This window comes from Petromyzon marinus, chromosome 43 (assembly GCF_048934315.1).
Source record: "Petromyzon marinus isolate PM22_M1 ecotype Great Lakes invasive population chromosome 43, UKy_Petmar_22M1.pri1.0, whole genome shotgun sequence".
In the NCBI taxonomy this organism is placed as follows: Eukaryota; Metazoa; Chordata; class Hyperoartia; order Petromyzontiformes; family Petromyzontidae; genus Petromyzon; species Petromyzon marinus.
In genome coordinates this window covers 3,688,875-3,708,404 of record NC_133709.1, presented here as the reverse complement: position 1 = coordinate 3,708,404, position 19,530 = coordinate 3,688,875, and the positions used below count along the sequence as shown (strand labels likewise).

Sequence of the window (19,530 nt, the reverse complement as noted above, 5' to 3'; positions counted from 1 at the left end):
TGTACACACACAGGTATATATACATACACACACGTGTACACACAGGTGTATATACATACACACACGTGTACACATATACACACACAGGTGTATACGCAGGTGTATATGCTATCACGCACACACCTATAGCCACACATACTTACAAATACACATTTACAAATACACAATCATTCGCACGTACACACACACACAGACAAAGATCCCTCCCTATAGCCTCAACAGGCTGTTGGGGCAAGTGTTCTTAGCGAGCGAGCGAGCACGCACACACACACACAGACACTCTTACACACACACGCGCGCGCCTATATATACACACACAGTAGACACGCGTGCCATGTACCACACACACACGTGGTGGTGAGTGCGTGAGCGCGCTAGGGTGCGACTGTCACCGAGCCCCGAGAGCGCCACGTGGGATGATCGGCTCGGCCAGGAGACAGCAGCCGGGGTCGCGACCCCTCGAGACGACGACTGCCCCCGCTGCCCAGGGGATCTGACGGCCTTGGGAGGGGGGAGGGGGGTGGTGGTGGTGGTGGGGGAGTTTCTGCAGCCTCCCTGCGCCACAGCTTCAGCTCAATTCTCTGCGACTCGCGGGAGGACGCAAGTGGGACACGCCGTGAGAACAAGGCGTGGGGACAAGGCATGAGACACGCGTGGGGACAAGGCGTGGGGACAAGGCGTGGGGACAAGGCGTGAGACACGCGTGAGAACAAGGCGTGGGGACAAGGCGTGAGACACTCGTGGGGACAAGGCGTGGGGACAAGGCGTGAGACACTCGTGAGACACTCGTGAGACGCGCGTGGGGACAAGGCGTGAGACACGCGTGGGGACAAGGCGTGAGGACAAGGCGTGAGGACACGCGTGGTCGGACGCGGCCAACAGCGGCTGGAAGAGGAGACGCGAGGAGGAGGAGGAGGAGGTTTGGAGAGAGCGCTGGGAGGAAGAGGTGGCACTGGTGAGCTGACACCACCGGGTGAGTCCCGTCACCCCCCCCCCCCCTTCTCGCCCCCTTCTTCCTTAATCTTTGCTGGGGAGGTGGTGAGGAGTGGAGGGACTGGAGGGGAGGGGTGGGGTCTGGGGGTTGGGGTGAAGCGGGGGGGGGCTCTGACAGGTGAGGTAACCCGGCAGGTGATTCCGTGTGGTCACTCACTGACACGTGTCCACGTGGTGCTGCCCCAGGCGTCAGGGGACTGATTTTGACGCGAGCAGGGCCGTGATCATTCACGAGCGCAGCGGCGGTGCTGCTGATGATGATGGTGCTGGTGGTGGTGGTGATTATCATCAACAGATACGATGATCGTGATGAACTCGCCGGAAGTGATGCTGATTACAACAATAACCATGATGGCAGTGATGATGATGATGATGATGCTTGACGAATAATATCAGCGATGATTGTGATCATTTTAACAGAAGTGATGGTGGTAGTGATGATGATGATGATGCTGATGACAATGATGGTATGGAAGACAGCGATGATGTCGACAATAATCGTGTAAATGATGATGATCTTGATATAAACAATGACGGTGGTGATTGTGATGCCAGTGATGATGATAATAACGATGTAATCTACGATGATCCCAGGGAAAGTGATGATGATGCCTGTAATTATATTAATGGGAGTCATGATGACGCTTATGCTATTGATGGTAACAGTATTGATGAGGATGATCGTGAAGAAAGTGCCACAATTGAGTCTTACACGCTTACCCATCATCACAAAGACAAAGACCCCCCCCCCCCGTGTAGCCTGTAGCAGACTGTAGGGGCAGGTGCTGTTAGCGAGCACCTATGAATTCCGGCACGGCACACGAAGGGGTGGCTGGCAACCACCATGCCCGGCCGCCTTTGTCTCCCCAGTGACGATGCTAACACATCGCACCAGGTACAATACCCATTGTGAGGCCGCTTTGGCAATAATGTAATTGGCTCCGGCTCGCCAATGAGCGTCAAGAGGAGGAAGCCGGTTCGCCTGATCGTTTTGTTGCACTTATACCCATGGGGAAAAAAACCCCGATATCGACCGAAAAGGTCTGTCAGCCGAAACACCCATCATTCTTTCCGTTCATTGAATGAATGTCCGTGTGAGTGAGAGTGTGTGTCTATGTGTGGGTGTGTGTGTGTGTCTGTGTGAGTGAGAGTGTGTGTCTGTGTGTGGGTGTGTGTGTGTGTCTGTGTGAGTGAGAGTGTGTGTTATGTGTGGGTGTGTGTGTGTCTGAGTGAGAGTGTGTGTCTGTGTGAGTGTGTGTCTGTGTGTGGGTGTGTGTGTGTCTGTGTGTGTCTATGTGTGGGTGTGTGTGTAGGGGGCAGAGTAGGGGGCACAGGTGGTGCATCAGCCCGTCATCTCAGTCATCTTAGTTAGTCGACCCGTGGCACTTGGGTCTGCCCCGTGACCTCCTGCCAGCGGGCGTTCGACACTTCACGTGGCCTCAAGGTGCACCTGGCCTGGCACAAGCGTCGTGGTGACGTCACCGCCACTTAGTGGCGAATGGCGGTTGTTGTTGTGTATTATGGGGAGCGGTAGTGTAGCGGTTAGCGCTCCGCGCTATGAACCTGACGACCCGAGTTCGATTCCCGCTCACGCCCACCAACACTAGTGACGATTATCTAAACCGGTCCTGGGCCTCCCCTAGGTCGACTCAGCATCAAATGACTACCTGTTTCAATGTGCAAACATCGCCACGAGGGAGACAAAGGCGGCCGGGCGTGGAGATGGTATTGGTGCGTGCGCGTGCGTGCGCGTGTGTGAGAAGCCATTCCAGATAACGTCATGAAAAATAAGAAGAGGTTTTTTTTTACCATTTCTGTCATTAAAACTGATGTTCGAACACCAAATACCTTTTGTAAGGCGTCCTCTGGTCTAACACTGGTAGTGAGACGAGGCCATGGAAAAGGCCGTCTCTTGTGTAGACCAATCAGTTTCAAAGACAACGAGTAATATCATCAGGGCATGGGTTTGCCACAAAGTATGTATGCTTAATGCAGACTTGATGCCTGTTTTGGTGTTTGAACATCTTAACGCATTCCTGTTTTATTGCCAGCGAGGGTGACACCTAATATTCTTATTTTTCATCATTTCGGATATTGTGAAAAAAAAGAGGGGTCCCATCGAGATTAGATGATCACGCGGTGAAGTGGAGTGGGAAGGCCTCCGCCAGATCGGCTCAATAATCACGGGAGGAGAAGGAGGAGGAGAAGGAGGAGAAGGAGGAGGAGAAGGAGGAGGAGAAGGAGGAGGAGAAGGAGGAGAAGGAGGAGGAGAAGGAGGATGAGGAGGAGCAGAAGGAGGAGGAAAAGGAGAAGGAGGAGAAAGAGGGGGAGGAGAAGGAGGAGAAAGAGGAGGAGGCTGCAGAGATTTGTGGGCATGCAACCGCCCAACACGACCCGCTCCATCAGCCGCTTCAAGGGGACCCCCCCCCCCGCCCCCACGCTTCGGTCTACGCGACGCGTTGGGAGCTGCTGAGCTCATCGTGGCGCCGAATCGGTGGTTTGCGGGCCTCGTGTCCGCGCAACGAGGAGCCGATCCGACCACCGAGCATCAGCGTCTCTGTCGTCTGTAGGATGCACTTGCAATTTCCTTTCATGGACGACGTTGCAAGAGGCCGAACCCTTGCTCGTCGGAGGTGCCACCAGGAATAATCCCCGCGCTTGTTCCGTTTCATGCTTTAAATTTAGTGTACTTTTACAGCAATGGGGAATGGTGCCGCTTGGAGCACCCAGCTCTCTCTATTTCTCTCTCTAAGCCACGGCTCTGCTTTATTGACATGGTCAAGGCCTGTGATACTATCATGAGGCCAGGACTCTGGGTTGTCCGTGCTTTTGGAGGCCCTGACCCTCTGCTCACGATCACGAATGACCTTCGTGATGGTGGGCAGGCCCGGGTGAAAGCTGCTCGACCGCCAGTCGGAGACATTTTCTATTCGAGCCTTGGGTTGCGACAGGGATGTCCCCTGGCCTCTTCAAATATTGAAAATATTCGTTGACGTCGTAGTTTAAAAAGCTCCCTTTGACTGTGCCAGCGAAAACTCCCATCTGGTACAGATACAGCGGGAGGCTGATCAATAACCGGGTGCGGTCAAGGGATGACTCCTCACCAATTCAACCACTGACGTACGCTGATGGCTTTTGTAGGAATTGGAGACTGCCGCGTGTCAGCCTCACCGATAAAAATAGAGCACGTGCCTGTGTACTTTGTGTCGTCAACCACTGGGCCCTCCGCCACTCCCCATAAGCAACGAGGAGGTTGCGGGGGGAGTGGTGGGAAGTGCGCTTACGACCTGCTCGGGTTTTAACGGCACTCGGAAAAAATCGGTCCAGCGGCGTTATCTTTAAATCGGCTTGCGTGGAAGCTGCCTCGACTTTCGCTCCACACGAAGCCGCGAATCTTCTCGGCCATCGTCGAGCCCTGCCTTCTCTACGGCTCGAGACATTCAGCCTGGCCCTGCCTACGATCCAGGGTGGTTCGCGAGCGAGATGCGCTCACACATCCTTGAAATGCCGGGACACTTTCACCCGGATTTGAGCCTCATCATGCATGATTATCAAAGGGTCACGAACCGGTGTGATCACACGCTCACGCACTCGAACGTATGAATCACGCACAGGAACTCACTCACTCACTCACATCCCCTCGCACGCTCGCACTGCCGTTCACAATCACGACAGCGTACAATCGCATTACCTGCTCACACGTTTTGAAGTCGTATTTAAAAACTAAAAAGATTCCACCCGTATAGCCCGAACAAACTGTTGGAGCAAGTGCTATGAGCGAGTAGCACCTCATGAAGGATGACACCAGGTACTCGTCTGAGGCTGAGTCCACCTAGGGAATGCCCAGGACCGGTTCAGAGAATCGTCACTGGGTGTTGGCCGTGAGCGGGGAATCGAACTCGGGTCGCCGGGTTCGTAACTCAGCGTAGCGCTGACCGCTACACCACCGCACACAAAGCCAAAGATCCCCCGCATAGCCTTAACAGATTGTTGGGGTAAGTGGTGTTAGCGAGCTTTTGATGAAGGCCGGCACGGAACACAAGGGGGTGGGTGGCCAGCACCACGCCCGACCGCCTTTGTCTCCCCAGTGGCGATGTTTACACACCGCAACTAGGTACTCATTTGAGGCCGAGTCGACCTAGGGGAGGCCCAGGACCGGTTTCAGATAATTATCACTGGTATTGGTGGCCCTGAGCGAGAATCGAACTCGGATCGCCGGGTTCGTAGCCCAGCGCATCGCTTACCGCTACACCACCATTCCCCACAAACAATCACTTAATCACACGCACTCACACACAGTCACTCGCACACTCACTCACTCACACACTCACTCAACAACAACCGCCATTCGCCACTAAGTGGCGGTGACGTCACCACGACGCTTGTGCCAGGCTAGGTGCACCTTGAGGCCACGTGAAGTGTCGAACGCCCGCTGGCAGGAGGTCACGGGACAGACCCAGGTGCCACGGGTCGACTGACTGCGATGATCGAGATGACTGGCTGATGCACCACCTGTGCCCCCTACTGTACCAACTTGCTATGCTTTAGCCACCCGGCGCTCCGCTCGTTGTTGTGAGCGTCGCTCCTCCGCCCTCCGTTGTTGTTGGAGGGCGACTGCCTCCAACTGCCCAGTAGCGTCCTTCACGAGCCTCCTCCACAGAGGCCGATCTGGGCACCGCTGGTACCAGTCATCGGCAAGTCCACTCAGCTCCACGTCCTCCTGTACCACATCACTCCATCTCTTCTCTAACCCGTGCCGCGCCCGTTTAGCCCTCTCGATCCGGCCGAACAAAAGATGTTTCGGCATGCGGTGGCTGGGCATGTGGGCTACATGGCCCAGCCAACGCAGCCTTGCCTGCCGGAAAAAATCACCGATGGGACTTTGTCCAGATCTTTCAGGGACTTTGTGAGCTCCTCACACAATCCAGCCTGTGTCAACACGGGATGCATCGTGGGCAGAGTCAGCCTGAGTGTAGTCGGCGCAGATACTCCTTCTACGGGGGGGGGGGGGGGGGGTCCAGGTGTCGCAAGCCGTGGAGAAAGGAGGGGGGCCCATAACTGCCCAGGTTACGGAAACCTCTCTTCCACAACCACCCTATCGCTCACCGTGGGGGGGGGGGGGGGGGGGCTCGCCGAGTTCGTGGCGCAACGCGCTCAACCGCTACCCCACCGGTCCCCACAGATAAAAGAGATACAGACAAAGCGGGAACGGCACACGAGGGGGTGGGTGGCCAGCACCACGCCCGACCGCCTTTGTCTCCCCAGTGGTGATGTTTACACATCGCACCAGGTACTCATTTGAGGCCGAGTCGACGTAGGGGAGGAGGCCCAGAACCAGTTTCAGATAATCGTCACCGGTGGTGGCCGTGAGCGGGAATCAATCCCGGGTCGCCAGGTTTGTAGCGCAGCGCGCTAACCGCTCCCCATAGGGGGCACACACACACAGTATCACACACACAGTCACACACAGACACACACACACAGTCACGCACACAGTCACGCACACAGACAAACACAGTCACACACACAATCACACACACACAACAACAAAAACAACCGCCATTCGCCACTAAGTGGCGGTGACGTCACCACGACGCTTGTGCCAGGCCATGTGCACCTTGAGGCCACGTGAAGTGTCGAACGCCCGCTGGCAGGAGGTCACGGGGCAGACCTAGGTGCCACGGGTCGCTGACTAAGATGACTGAGATGACTGGCTGATGCACCACCTGTGCCCCCTACTGTGCCAACCTGCTGTGCTTTAGCCACCCGGCGCGCCGCTCGTTGTTATGAGCGTAGCTCCTCCGCCCTCCGTTGTTGTTGGAGGACGACTGCCTCCAACTGCTCAGTAGCGTCCTTTACGAGCCTCCTCCACAGAGGCCGATCTTGACACCGCTGGTACCAGTCATCGGCAAGTCCACTCAACTCCACGTCCTCCTGTACCACATCACTCCATCTCTTCTCTAGCCCGTGCCGCGCCTGTTTAGCCGATCCGGCCGAACAAAAGCTGTTTCGGCATGCGGTGGCTGGGCATGCGGGCCACATGACCCAGCCAACGCAGCCTTGCCTGCTGGAGGAGCTCACCGATGGGACCTTGCCCAGATCTTTCAAGGATTTGTGAGCTCCTCACACAATCCAGCCTGGTTAAACCCAGGATGGATCGTAGGCAGGCTAGCTTAAATGTTTCTAACCAGCGAAGATGTTCCATTAAGGGGGTCCACGTTTCGCAAGCGAAGAGAAGGGAGGGAATGACCGGGGCCGAGAAGACCTGAAGCTTAGTGCGAGCGACAGACCAGGTAGCTTCCACACAGCGTTATGCAAACGATGAAAAGATATTGCTGCTCGACTGATTCGGAGTGAGACCTCTGCTGTTAAACTGGAACCGGTCATAAGCACACTGCCCAGGTATGGGAAACTCTGCACTCTCTCCACAATTGCCCATCACCGATTGGGAGTTGTGGGAGTGGAGTGTCCGATGGTATAAAATACCCAGGCAGGTGCTTAGTTTTGGTGGGTCTGATGGTAAGGCCCCATCTCTTAGTGGCACGCTCCAGTCTCAGCAACAGCATCTCCAACTCCTCCTCTGAATGAGCAGCTATTACCACATCATCGGCATACATAACATGGTTGAGCAATAGAGAGCCATCCCTTGACCGCACCCGGGCATCGATCAGCCTCCCATTATATCTGTACCAAATGGAGATTCCCCCGGTACAGCTATTGAAGGCTTCACGAACTACGTGGTCAAAATAGATGTTAAATAATGTGGGAGCCAGAGGACATCCCTGTCGCACCCCAAGGTGTACAGGGAATGGCTCTGACTCCCGGCCACGTAGGTTTACCCGGGCCCGCTCACCATCATGAAGGTCCTTAATGATCATGAGCAGGGGGTCAGGGACTCTAAAAGCACGAAGAACAACCCATAGCCCAGGCTGACTGATGGTATCATAGGCCTTGACCATGTCAATAAAGCAGAGATATAGGTCTTGTTGGAATTCCCTACACCTCTGCTGCAGCAGACGGACAGAAAACATGGCATCGGTGCAGGACCGCCCTTTCCTGAAACCACATTGGGCCCCGCAAGCCTCTCCTCAACGTGCCTGGCAAGGCGATGTTGAATAATCCTTGCCAGGACCTTTCCCAGCACACTGAGGAGTGAGATGCCCCTGTAGTTGTTACAGTCTGTGCGGTCCCACTTCTTAAAGAGGGGGACCACCAGGGCATTCTTCCAATCCAGTCTGTGCACAAATGCCACCCTCCCTCAGCATTCGCTTGGGAGATCATCTCTGCCCAGTGCATTTCCTGGTCTCAGACTCTGGATCGCCTTCAGTACTTCCTCAACAGATGGCACCTCAGCCAGCCACTCACAGGTGGTGACTTCTTCCAATATTTGAGGCACCGCAGCCTCAGCAGGGTCATCCCCACTTTGTGCCACGATGTTTTCCTGGCTGAGGGGTTTCCCCTCCCGCAGGACCTCACAGAAATGCTCAGCAAATCTGCAAACCTATTCCTGGGGGTCGGAGATTGGAACACCGTTTTTTCCCCTAATGATGGTAATAGGTGTGGCGCTGCAGGTTACTTTTTTGATGGAGTAAAATAGAGATTTGTGATCGCGGGCCATTGAGGCAGACTCCATCTCCTCAGCAACCAGCGACCACCACCCATCCTTGCAGCGCCTCACGGCTCTCCGAACCTCCGAGCGAAGGCTGCGGTAAGCCTCCTCATTCTGTGACGTAGGATTCTGTAGCCGATGACAGTGGGCCTGTCGCTTTTTCTCAACTATCCTGAACACCTCCTCTGTCAGCCAGGGTCTCTGGGGAGGTCTGGACCGTGTACCCAAATCAGCCATTGCAGCAGCATGAGTCACAGTCCTAAACCTCGCCCATTTACCCTCAACATCAGGATGAGTGGGGGACGATGCCAACCCCAGCCGCAAGCGATGATGAAATTCTCGCTTGCAACTTTCATCAGCTAACTGAGACCAGGCCACTTTAGGTTGGAATGGGGTCCTGGGTGTACACCCACCACCGGAGTGGAATAATGGCGGGCGCATCTTGCAGATGACTAGTAGATGTTCAGAGGTCAGATCAGCTCCACGGTAGGTCCTGGTGTCAAGGACATGGGCTCGCATCCGCTGGTCCGTCACTATGTAGTCCAGCTGATGTTCTTGCTTGCACCCGGCATGTATCCATGATGTTGTGTGGATGCGCCGATGCCGGAACAGCGTGTTGGTTATTACAAGCCCATGGGCTGCACAAAAATCTTGCAGCATCCTACCGTTGTTATTGAGCTGATCTGGCCCATGCCCTCCAATCACTCCAGACCCGATGCCAGCATCAACATGATGACTCTATCCCGAGGTGCCACTTTAGCCAGCACCTGTGATAGGTGGTCATAGAAGGCATCTGACTCATCGGCTTTGCCTGCACTCCTCGCCTCCGGTTGATGGGAAGGTGAGCCCAAAGTAGCCTGGGGCTTACAGCTTCCCACACCTCACCGCCACGCTCCCATGCCCCCTTCATTATTGTGTTCAAAAGAAGAGCCACAACCTGTTGTTTGGCAGTCTGCTGCCCCGAGTAGAGGACTGTCCACCCCTCCTGAATTCCACAGAGATCCAGGCGGTACCGGTCCAGCTCCCGACAGAGGAGTGGCAGCCTCTCCTCAGCAGTGAGCGTTCAAACATTCCACGTGGCCACACGAAGTGGCTTTTCGTTGTTTCTGGAGGAGCCCCGAGGGTAGAGATTCAATCTCCTGGCTCCGCCAATTGGGGTTTGGCCAGGAGACGTCATAGACGCCTGTCCCCCGGGGCCTCCGGCACAAGCTTATTAGTTATATATTTAAGTCGTAGTTTCGTGGTAATTTTTTGAAGGTGGAGTGGGCCAATTCCAATCGTCCACTACAAAGTTGCCCACCCGGCACCGCGAGGAGGTAAAGGGTTGTTTTGCCGGACACACACAGTCACAAAGATCCCCCATATAGCCTTAACAGACTGTAGGGGCAAGTGCTGTTAGCGAGCACCTATGAAGGCCGGAACGGTACACGAGGGAGTGGGTGGCCAGCACCACGCCCGACCGCCTTTGTCTCCCTAGTGGCAATGTTTACATACCGCACCAGGTACTCATTTGAGGCTGAGTCGACCTAGGGGAGGCCCGGGACCGGTTCAGATAATCGTCACTGGTGTTGCCCGTGAGCGGGAATCGAACCCGGGTTGCCAGGTTCATAGCGCAGCGCGCTAACCGCTACACTATCGCTCCCCACACAGTCACACACACACAGTCACACACACAGACACACACAGTCACACACACAGACACACACAGTCACACACACAGACACACACAGTCACACACACAAACACACACACAGTCACACACACAGTCACACAGACACACACAGACACACAGTCACACAGACACACACAGACACACAGTCACACACACAGACACATACAGTCACACACACACAGACACACACACAGTCACACACACAAACACATACAGTCACACACACAACAACAACAACCGCCATTCGCCACTAAGTGGCGGTGACGTCACCACGACGCTTGTGCTAGGCCATGTGCATCGTGAGGCCACGTGAAGTGTCGAACGTCCGCTGGCAGGAGGTCACTGGGCAGACCCAGGTGCCACGGGTCGACTGACTAAGATGACTGAGATGACTGGCTGATGCACCACTTGTGTCCCCTCCTGTGCCAACCTGCTGTGCTTTAGCCACCCGGTGCTCCGCTCGTTGTTCTGAGCGTCGCTCCTCCGCCCTCCGTTGTTGTTGGAGGGCGACTACCTCCAACTGCCCAGTAGCGTCCTTCACGAGCCTCCTCCACAGAGGCCGATCTTGACACCGCTGGTACCAGTCATCGGCAAGTCCACTCAGCTCCACGTCCTCATGTACCACATCACTCCATCTCTTCTCTAGCCCGTGCCGCGCCCGCCTAGCCCCCTCAATCCGGCCGAACAAAAGCTGTTTCGGCATGCGGTGGCTGGGCATGCGGGCTACATGACCCAGCCATCGCAGCCTTCCCCGCCGGAGGAGCCTACCGATGGGACCTTGCCCAGATCTTTCAAGGATTTGTGAGCTCCTCACACAATCCAGTCTGGTTAAACCCAGGATGTATCGTAGGCAGGCCAGCCACAAAATACCCTGGCAAGTGCTTAGTTTTGGTGGGGCTGATGGTAAGGCCCCACCTCTTAGTAGCACGCTCCAGTCTCAGCAGCAGCGTCTCCAACTCCTCTGAATGAGCAGCTATTACCAAATCATCAGCATACATAACGTGGTTGAGCAATAGGGAGCCATCCCTTGACCGCACCCGGGCGTCGATCAGCCTCCCATTATATCTGTACCATATGGAGATTCCCCCGGTACAGCTATTGAAGGCTTCACGAACTACGTGGTCAAAATAGATGTTAAAGAATGTGGGAGCCAGAGGACATCCCTGTCGCACCCCAAGGTTAACAGGGAATGGCTCTGACTCCCGGCCACGTAGTTTTACCCGGGCCCGCTCACCATCATGAAGGTCCTTAATGATCGTGAGCAGAGGGTCAGGTACTCCAAAAGCACGAAGAACAACCCAGAGCCCAGGCCCACTGATGGTATCATAGGCCTTGACCAGGTCAATAAAGCAGAGATGTAGGTCTTGTTGGAATTCCCTACACCTCTGCTGTAGCAGACGGACAGAAAATATGGCATCTGTGCAGGACCGCCCTTTCCTGAAACCGCATTGGGGCTCCGCAAGCCTCTCCTCAGCGTGCCTGGCAAGGCGATGTTGAATAATCCTTACCAGGACCTTTCCCGGCACACTGAGGAGTGAGATGCCCCTGTATTTGCTACAGTCTGTGCGGTCCCCCTTCTTAAAGAGGGGGACCACCAGGGCATCCTTCCAATCATGCGGAACCCGTTCAGTGGTCCAGACTGTTGTTATGATGTCATATAGGGCAGTCTGTGCACAAACGCCGCCCTCCCTCAGCATTTCGCTTGGGAGATCATCTCTGCCCGCTGCCTTTCCTGGTCTCAGACTCCGGATCGCCTTCAGTACTTCCTCAACAGATAGCACCTCAGCCAGCCACTCACAGGGGGTGACTTCTTCGGCATGCATTCATGATGTTGTGTGGATGCGCCGATGCCGGAACAGCGTGTTGGTAATTACAAGCCCATGGGCTGCACAAAAATCTAGCAGCCTCCTACCGTTGTTATTGAGCTGATCTGGCCCATCCCCTCCAATCACTCCAGACCAGGTGCCAGCATCATGACCAACTCGAGCATTGAAGTCACCCAACATGATGACTCTATCCCGAGGGGCCACTTTAACCAGCACCTGTGACAGGAGGTCATAGAAGGCATCTGACTCATCAGCTTTGCCTACATCCCTCCACGGATGTTCATCTTCGGTGGGGGAATAAGTAACCACGACCACCATTCCTCGCCTCCGGTTGATGGGATGGCGAGCCCAAAGTAGCCTGGGACTTACAGCTTCCCTCACCTCACCGCCACGCTCCCACGCCCCCTTCATTCTTTTGTTCAAAAGAAGAGCCACACCCTGTTGTTTGGCAGTCTGCTGCCCCGAGTAGAGGACTGTCCACCCCTCATGGTGGCAGGAGCCAGTGCCGGTCCACCGGACCTCCTGAATGCCACAGAGATCCAGGCGGTACCGGTCCAGCTCCCGACAGAGGAGTGGCAGCCTCTGCTCCGCAGTGAGAGTTTGAACATTCCACGTGGCCACCCGTAGTGGCTTTTCGTTGTTTCGGGAGGAGCCCCGAGGGTAGATATTCAATCTTCTGGCTCCGCCAATTGGGGTTTGGCCCGGATACGTCATAGATGCCTGGCCCCCCGGGGCCTCCGGCACAAGCTTATTAGTCACATATTTCAGTTTAACTCGTGGTTTAGTGGTAACTAATTGAAGGTGGAGGGGTTACCAGCCCCTCGCACCCGTCCAGAGCCCCCGTTTAGCCCCTGTGGTGGACACATATGCCATGAGGGGAGGAGCCAATCAAAATTGGACCTCCCCCCACAGCACTGTCCACGACAGAGTTGCCCATCCGGCACCGCGAGGAGGTAGGGGGTTGTTTTGCCAGACAGTCACACACACACACAGTCACACACACAGACACACACACACACAGTCACACACACAGACACACACAGTCACACACACACAGTCACACACACAGACACACACACAGACACACACACAGTCACACACACACAATCACACACACACAGTCGCACACACAGACACACACACAGTACACACACAGTCACCCCCCACGCGGTATCACGCATACGCGCGCGCACCTCGCACGCTCGCGTCGCACAATGGCCTTCTTTTAAAAGCACCGCGCGTTGAATATTAATGTCGATATCGGGGTTGTTGTTGTTTGTTTTAAACCCAACACACATCGAAGGGGATTAGCGCGGCTCGCGACACACGCGCGCACACACTCGTGGCGCGTGCGCGCGTGCGCGTGCGTGTTCACCCGTATTCGGTGGCGAACACCTGAACCGGATCTTGACCTCCCCTAGGTGGACTCAGCCCTTACACGAGTGCCCGAGCTGGTGCTCTCCGTCTCCCTAGCGGTGCGTTCGACAACAGCACTTGCCCCAACGGTGTGCTCGAGGCTACGTGGGAGATCTTTGTCTTTGTGTGCGGAGCTGGTGACCCACATGCGGTTCCCTAGGACGGTTGCCATAAATAGCCACGTGTGTGGCGCCGTCGTCGTGATCGTCGCCCTCATCATCATCATCATCATCCTCGTCATAATCATCGTCAAAATCATCGTCGTCATCGGCATCATCATCATCGTCGTCGTCGTTATCGGCATCATCGTCATAATCATCGTCATCATCATCGTCGTCATAATCATCGTCATCGTCGTCGTCATCATCATCATCTTCGTCATAATCATCGTCAACATCATCGTTGTCGTCATCGGCATCATCGTCATCATCGGCGCCATCATCATCATCATCGTCGTCATAATCATCGTAGTGAATTCCCAGATCTAATAGGCAACGAAGCCTGCCTGCTAATGAGACATTGTATGTGGAAACCGACTCAGAGTCTGCTTGTGCTGAATCAATGCAGATGAGATCGTTGACTAAAAACAAAACCATCACATCCTTGCAATTATCTCTCCTTGTTGCCAGCCGTGTGTGTGAGATTGTGCGTGAGATTGTGTGCGAGATTGTGTGTGATATTGTGTGTGAGGTTGTGCGTGAGATTGTGTGTGAGATTGTGCGTGAGATTGTGCGTGAGGTTGTGTGTGAGGTTGTGTGTGAGATTGTGCGTGAGATTGTGTGAGGTTGTGCGTGAGGTTGTGCGTGAGGTTGTGCCTGAGATTGTGTGTGAGATTGTGCGTGAGATTGTGTGAGGTTGTGCGTGAGGTTGTGCGTGAGGTTGTGCGTGAGATTGTGTGAGGTTGTGCGTGAGGTTGTGCCTGAGATTGTGTGTGAGATTGTGCGAGGTTGTGCGTGAGGTTGTGCGTGAGATTGTGCGTGAGATTGTGTGAGGTTGTGCGTGAGGTTGTGCGTGAGGTTGTGCCTGAGATTGTGTGTGAGATTGTGTGTGAGATGTGTGTGAGGTTGTGTGTGAGATTGTGTATGAGATTGTGTGTGAGATTGTGTGTGAGGTTGTGTGTGAGATTGTGTGTGAGATTGTGTGAGATTGTGTATGAGATTGTGTGTGAGATTGTGTATGAGATTGTGTGTGAGATTGTGTGTGAGATTGTGTGAGATTGTGTATGAGATTGTGTGTGAGATTGTGTATGAGATTGTGTATGAGATTGTGTGTAAGATTGTGCGTGAGATTGTGTGTGAGATTGTGCGTAAGATTGTGTAAGTTTGAGATTGTGTCTGAGGTTGTTTGTGCGTGTGGGGAGCGGTGGCGCGTCGGTTAGCGCTACGCTGCGCAAGGAATCCGGCCACCCGAGTTCGATTCCCGCTCACGGCCAGCACCGGTGATGATTATCTGAACCGGTCTTGGGCCTCCCCTAGGTTGCCTCGGCCTCAAATGAGTACCTGTGGCAGTGTGGAGTAAACGTCGCGATCGGGGAGACAAAGGCGGCCAGGCGTAGATTGCTGGCCACAGCACCCCTCTCGCGGCTCTGAAAGAAGCTCGCTAAACAGCACTTGTCCCATATTTCAATTGAGGCTATTAGGGGATCTTTGCCTTTGTCTCTCTCTCTGTGCGTGTGGTGTTTGTGGTGTGTGTGGTGTGTGTGTGTGGTGTGTGTGTGTGGTGTGTGTGTGTGGTGTATGTGTTGTGTGTGTGGTGTGTGTGTGGTGTGTGGTGTATGTGTTGTGTGTGTGTCGTGTGTGTGTGGTGTGTGTGGTGTGTGTGGTGTGTGTGTGGTGTGTGTGGTGTGTGTGTGGTGTGTGTGGTGTGTGTGGTGTGTGTGTGGTGTGTGTGTGGTGTGTGTGTGTGGTGTGTGTGTGTGGTGTGTGGTGTGTGTGGTGTGTGGTGTGTGTGGTGTGTTTGTGGTGTGTGTGTGTGGTGTGGTGTGTGGTGTTTGTGTGTGGTGTGTGTGTCTGGTGTGTGTGTGTGTGGTGTGTGTGGTGTGTGTGGTGTGTGTGTGTGGTGTGTGGTGTTTGTGTGTGGTGTGTGTGTGTGGTGTGTGTGGTGTGTGTGGTGTGTGTGTGTGGTGTGTGTTGTTTGTGTGTGTGGTGTGTGTGGTGTGTGGTGTTTGTGTGTGGTGTGTGTGGTGTGTGGTGTTTGTGTGTGGTGTGTGTGGTGTGTGTGTGTGGTGTGTGTGTGGTGTGTGTGGTGTGTGGTGTTTGTGTGTGGTGTGTGTGGTGTGTGTGTGTGGTGTGTGTGTGGTGTGTGTGGTGTGTGGTGTTTGTGTGCGTGTGTGACGTCATGACTTGTGTCATTCGTCGCCGTCGGAAGTCAAAAGAGATTTGGGAACTCGGGAATTACATTTTTTCGTGCGCGCGCGCCGGGTCCGATCTGCGTGACACTGGGCACGGAGCGAGGGGGGTAAGGAGCAGCGAGAGGGGTGTGACGACGGGGGGGGGGGGGGGTAAAGGGGGAGGGGTGTGGGGGAGTTGGACAGCTCCTCCACGCTCCATCCCGCCCCCCTTCATTTAATTTCTATGCATCGGGGTCGTGACGACCAGGCTACGCCACAGGGCGTACACTTAGGGTTAGGGTCTAGGGCTAAGCCTTGGGGTTCGGACTATGTGCTGGGGTTAGGGCTGAGCTCGGATTAGGGCTGTGAGCTATAAGGTTAGGGTTTGAGCTACGTGTGAGCTATAGGGTTAGGGTCAGGGCTACGTGTGAGCTATAGGGTTTGGGTCAGGGCTATGTGTGAGCTATAGGGTTAGGGTCAGGGCTACGTGTGAGCTATAGGGTTAGGGTCAGGGCTATGTGTGAGCTATAGGGTTAGGGTCAGGGCTACGTGTGAGCTATAGGGTTTGGGTCAGGGCTATGTGTGAGCTATAGGGTTTGGGTCAGGGCTACGTGTGAGCTATAGGGTTAGGGTCAGGGCTATGTGTGAGCTATAGGGTTAGGGTCAGGGCTACGTGTGAGCTATAGGGTTTGGGTCAGGGCTACGTGTGAGCTATAGGGTTAGGGTTCGAGCCATGTGTGAGACTCGTGCCTGCGTTTCCCCTTTCACTTCCCCCCACCCACCCCGCCCCCGTGTCTCAGTTCGCCCCCGCCCCCCCCATATCTCCCCGCGTCTCCACCAATTTCCCTCTCTTCCTATGCGGCCCTCACCTACGCCCATGTCTCGCTCACCACCCGCCACCTCTTTCCATCTCTTCCTATGCGGCCCAGTCTGTCCCCTCGTCTCTCGCAACACCGCCAGCCCGCCCGCTCGCCCAGCCCCAACCCACGCCCGCCTGCCCCCATCTCGCCGCGCTGTTTCTACACGACGACACCAACCCAACATCGCTTCCCATCGTCTGCTGTCAACTTCTACACCCACCTCAAACTCATCTCTCGCCACCATCTCCATTAATCTCTCTCGCCACGATCTCAAACTCATCTCTCGCCACCATCTCCATTAATCTCTCGCCACGATCTCAAACTCATCTCTCGCCACGATCTCAAACTCATCTCTCCCACCATCCCCTGTCATCTTCTCCCACCGTCTGACATGCCATCTCCCCGCTACCCATCTCTCCCCACCATTCACTGTCAGGCCCCTCTGTGCCTCCCCGTGCCACTCACCCCCAGTGACCTGACCCCCACAGACAAAGATCCCCCGTATAGCCTCGACAGACCGTCGCGGCAAGCCCTGTCAGCGAGCAGGTGTGGCCGGAAAACACCACGCCGGGCCGCCTTTGTCTCCCGCAGTGACGATGTTTAACTTACACACCGCACCGAGGCCGAGTCGACCTCGGGGGAGGCCCCGGGACCGGTGCAGACCAAACGAAAATGGATTCTTGCCGTCACGAAAGCTTCAAATCAAGATATTCGGTCCGTGCTCTTCGTCTCTTTCACTAAAGTCAGGTAGGCAGAAATGAAATGAAACAAATCACGACGTTTCGATCGCAACGCAAGCAACCTTCATCAGGGGGAACAACCACGGCAAGACAACGTGCTGAAGCGGGCGAGAGAGCCGCCGCATTCGGTCCACTCTGGTTTCGTGGCCCTGCGCGCTAACCGCTGTCCCACCGCTCCACCCACCCTCCCACGTAGGCCGGGGCCAGCCCCGTGATGGGCCGCTGCGGCCGTCGCTCCTTGACGCTGCTGAGCAGCGGCCTCTCTGTGCTGGGGCTGTGCGCGCTGTGCGTGGCCGTGAGCACTGACTTCTGGCTCTACTCGCACGAGACGCTCTTCTCGCACGGAAACCGCACGCGGTGGCTCCACGTGGCCGTGCACTCGGGGCTCTGGAGGGTCTGCTCGCTCGCAGGTGACGCTCCTCGGCGCGGGCGGTGGGGGTCGGGGTCGGGGTGGTTGGGGGTGGCAGTGTCGCGTGGGGGGCAGTGGCGGGAGGAGCAGTGTGGGGGGGGGGGGCAGTGTTAGGGGGGGGGGGGATGGGGGCAGTTGTAATAATGACAGCCGCGTGTTCAGCCGGGATAGTTTAACCGATCCTCATGACTCATTCGCAGCAGCAATTTGGTCGTCCGCTTCGATAGTCACGACGAACCTCGCGGTCAACGCTGGCTCTCACGCGCCGAAGTTGCGGAGACTTTGACCCGTGTCGAAGTCCCCTGGCGGGTCTCGCCGAAGTGGCGGAGACTTTGACGCGTGTCCCTGGCGGGTCTCGCCGAAGTCTCCTGGCGGGTCTCGCCGAAGGGGCGGAAGGGAAATTTGCGTGCGCGAGGTCGCACGGCGTCCAATTGTCGCCTCCTAGTCGCGTGCAACAGCGGCGTCATGAGCAACTCGCGGGGCACAGAGGCGGCGGAGAGGGGGGGAGAGAGAGAGAGAGAGGCAGTGGAACTCAGAGCCGAATTATCACCCTAACCATGATCATAACACTAATCCTCGCCCTATGATCCTAACGTTAACCTTGACCCTAACCCTAACGATGACCTGAACATTAAACCTGACCCTGATGACCCGAACACTCACCCCTGGCCATAACGATGACCCTAACATTAACCCCGACCCTATGACCCTAACACTAACCCTGAAACCTAACGATGACCCTTACATTAACCCCGACCCTATGACCCTAACACCCTGAAACCTAACGATGACCCTAACATTAACCCCGACCCTATGACCCTAACACCCTGGCCCTAACGATGACCCTAACATTACCCCCGACCCTATGACTCAACCACTAACCCTGAAACCCAACGATGACCCTAACATTGACCCCGACCCTATGACCCTACCACGAACCCTTGCCTTGACCCTACGACCGTGTGCGGGGCGCGTGTCCCTGCAGAAGAGGATCTGGGCTCGTGCAGCAACGTGCAGTACTTCACGGCGAGCGGCTCGCACATCGCGTCCGACTCCACAGCCAACGTGCTACGTGAGCCGCTCATCACGCAGCACGCAAAGACAAAGCCCGCCCCGTGTAGCCCTCGCAGGCCGATGGGGCAAGAGGGCTCCGCCAAGCCGTTGCCACCCTGCGCTTGTCTTTGTCTGTCTCTGTGTGTCTATGTGTGTGTCTGTCTCTGTGTGTCTATGTGTGTCTGTCTATGTGTGTCTGTCTCTGTGTGTCTGTCTCTCCGTGTGTGTCTCTCCGTGTGTGTGTCTGTGTGTGTCTGTCTCTGTGTGTCTCTGTGTGTCTGTCTCTGTGTCTATGTGTCTGTCTCTGTGTGTCTATGTGTGTCTGTCTCTGTGTGTCTGTCTCTGTGTGTCTGTCTCTCCGTGTGTGTCTCTCCGTGTGTGTGTCTGTGTGTGTCTCTGTGTGTCTGTCTCTGTGTGTCTGTCTCTGTGTGTCTGTCTCTGTGTGTCTCTATGTGTCTGTCTCTGTGTGTCTGTCTTTGTGTGTCTATGTGTCTGTCTCTGTGTGTCTGTCTCTGTGTGTCTGTCTCTCCGTGTGTGTCTCTGTGTGTCTGTCTCTGTGTGTCTCTGTGTGTCTGTCTCTGTGTGTCTGTCTCTGTGTGTCTCTGTGTGTCTGTCTCTGTGTG

At 55.4% G+C, this 19,530-nt stretch overlaps 1 protein-coding gene across 1 annotated transcript in view; it reads left to right on the top strand.

Annotated features, from left to right (window-relative positions):
* Positions 1-830: 830 nt before the first annotated feature.
* LOC116951515 (voltage-dependent calcium channel gamma-5 subunit-like) overlaps positions 831-19,530 on the top strand; it is a 31,312-nt gene continuing 12,612 nt past the window's right edge. Inside the window, exons 1-3 of the mRNA XM_032970200.2 lie at positions 831-973; positions 17,642-17,855; positions 18,840-18,926. Of these exons, the coding sequence (XP_032826091.2) occupies positions 17,660-17,855; positions 18,840-18,926 (283 nt within the window). The 5' untranslated portion in view covers positions 831-973; positions 17,642-17,659. The remainder of the gene's footprint in view (positions 974-17,641; positions 17,856-18,839; positions 18,927-19,530) is intronic.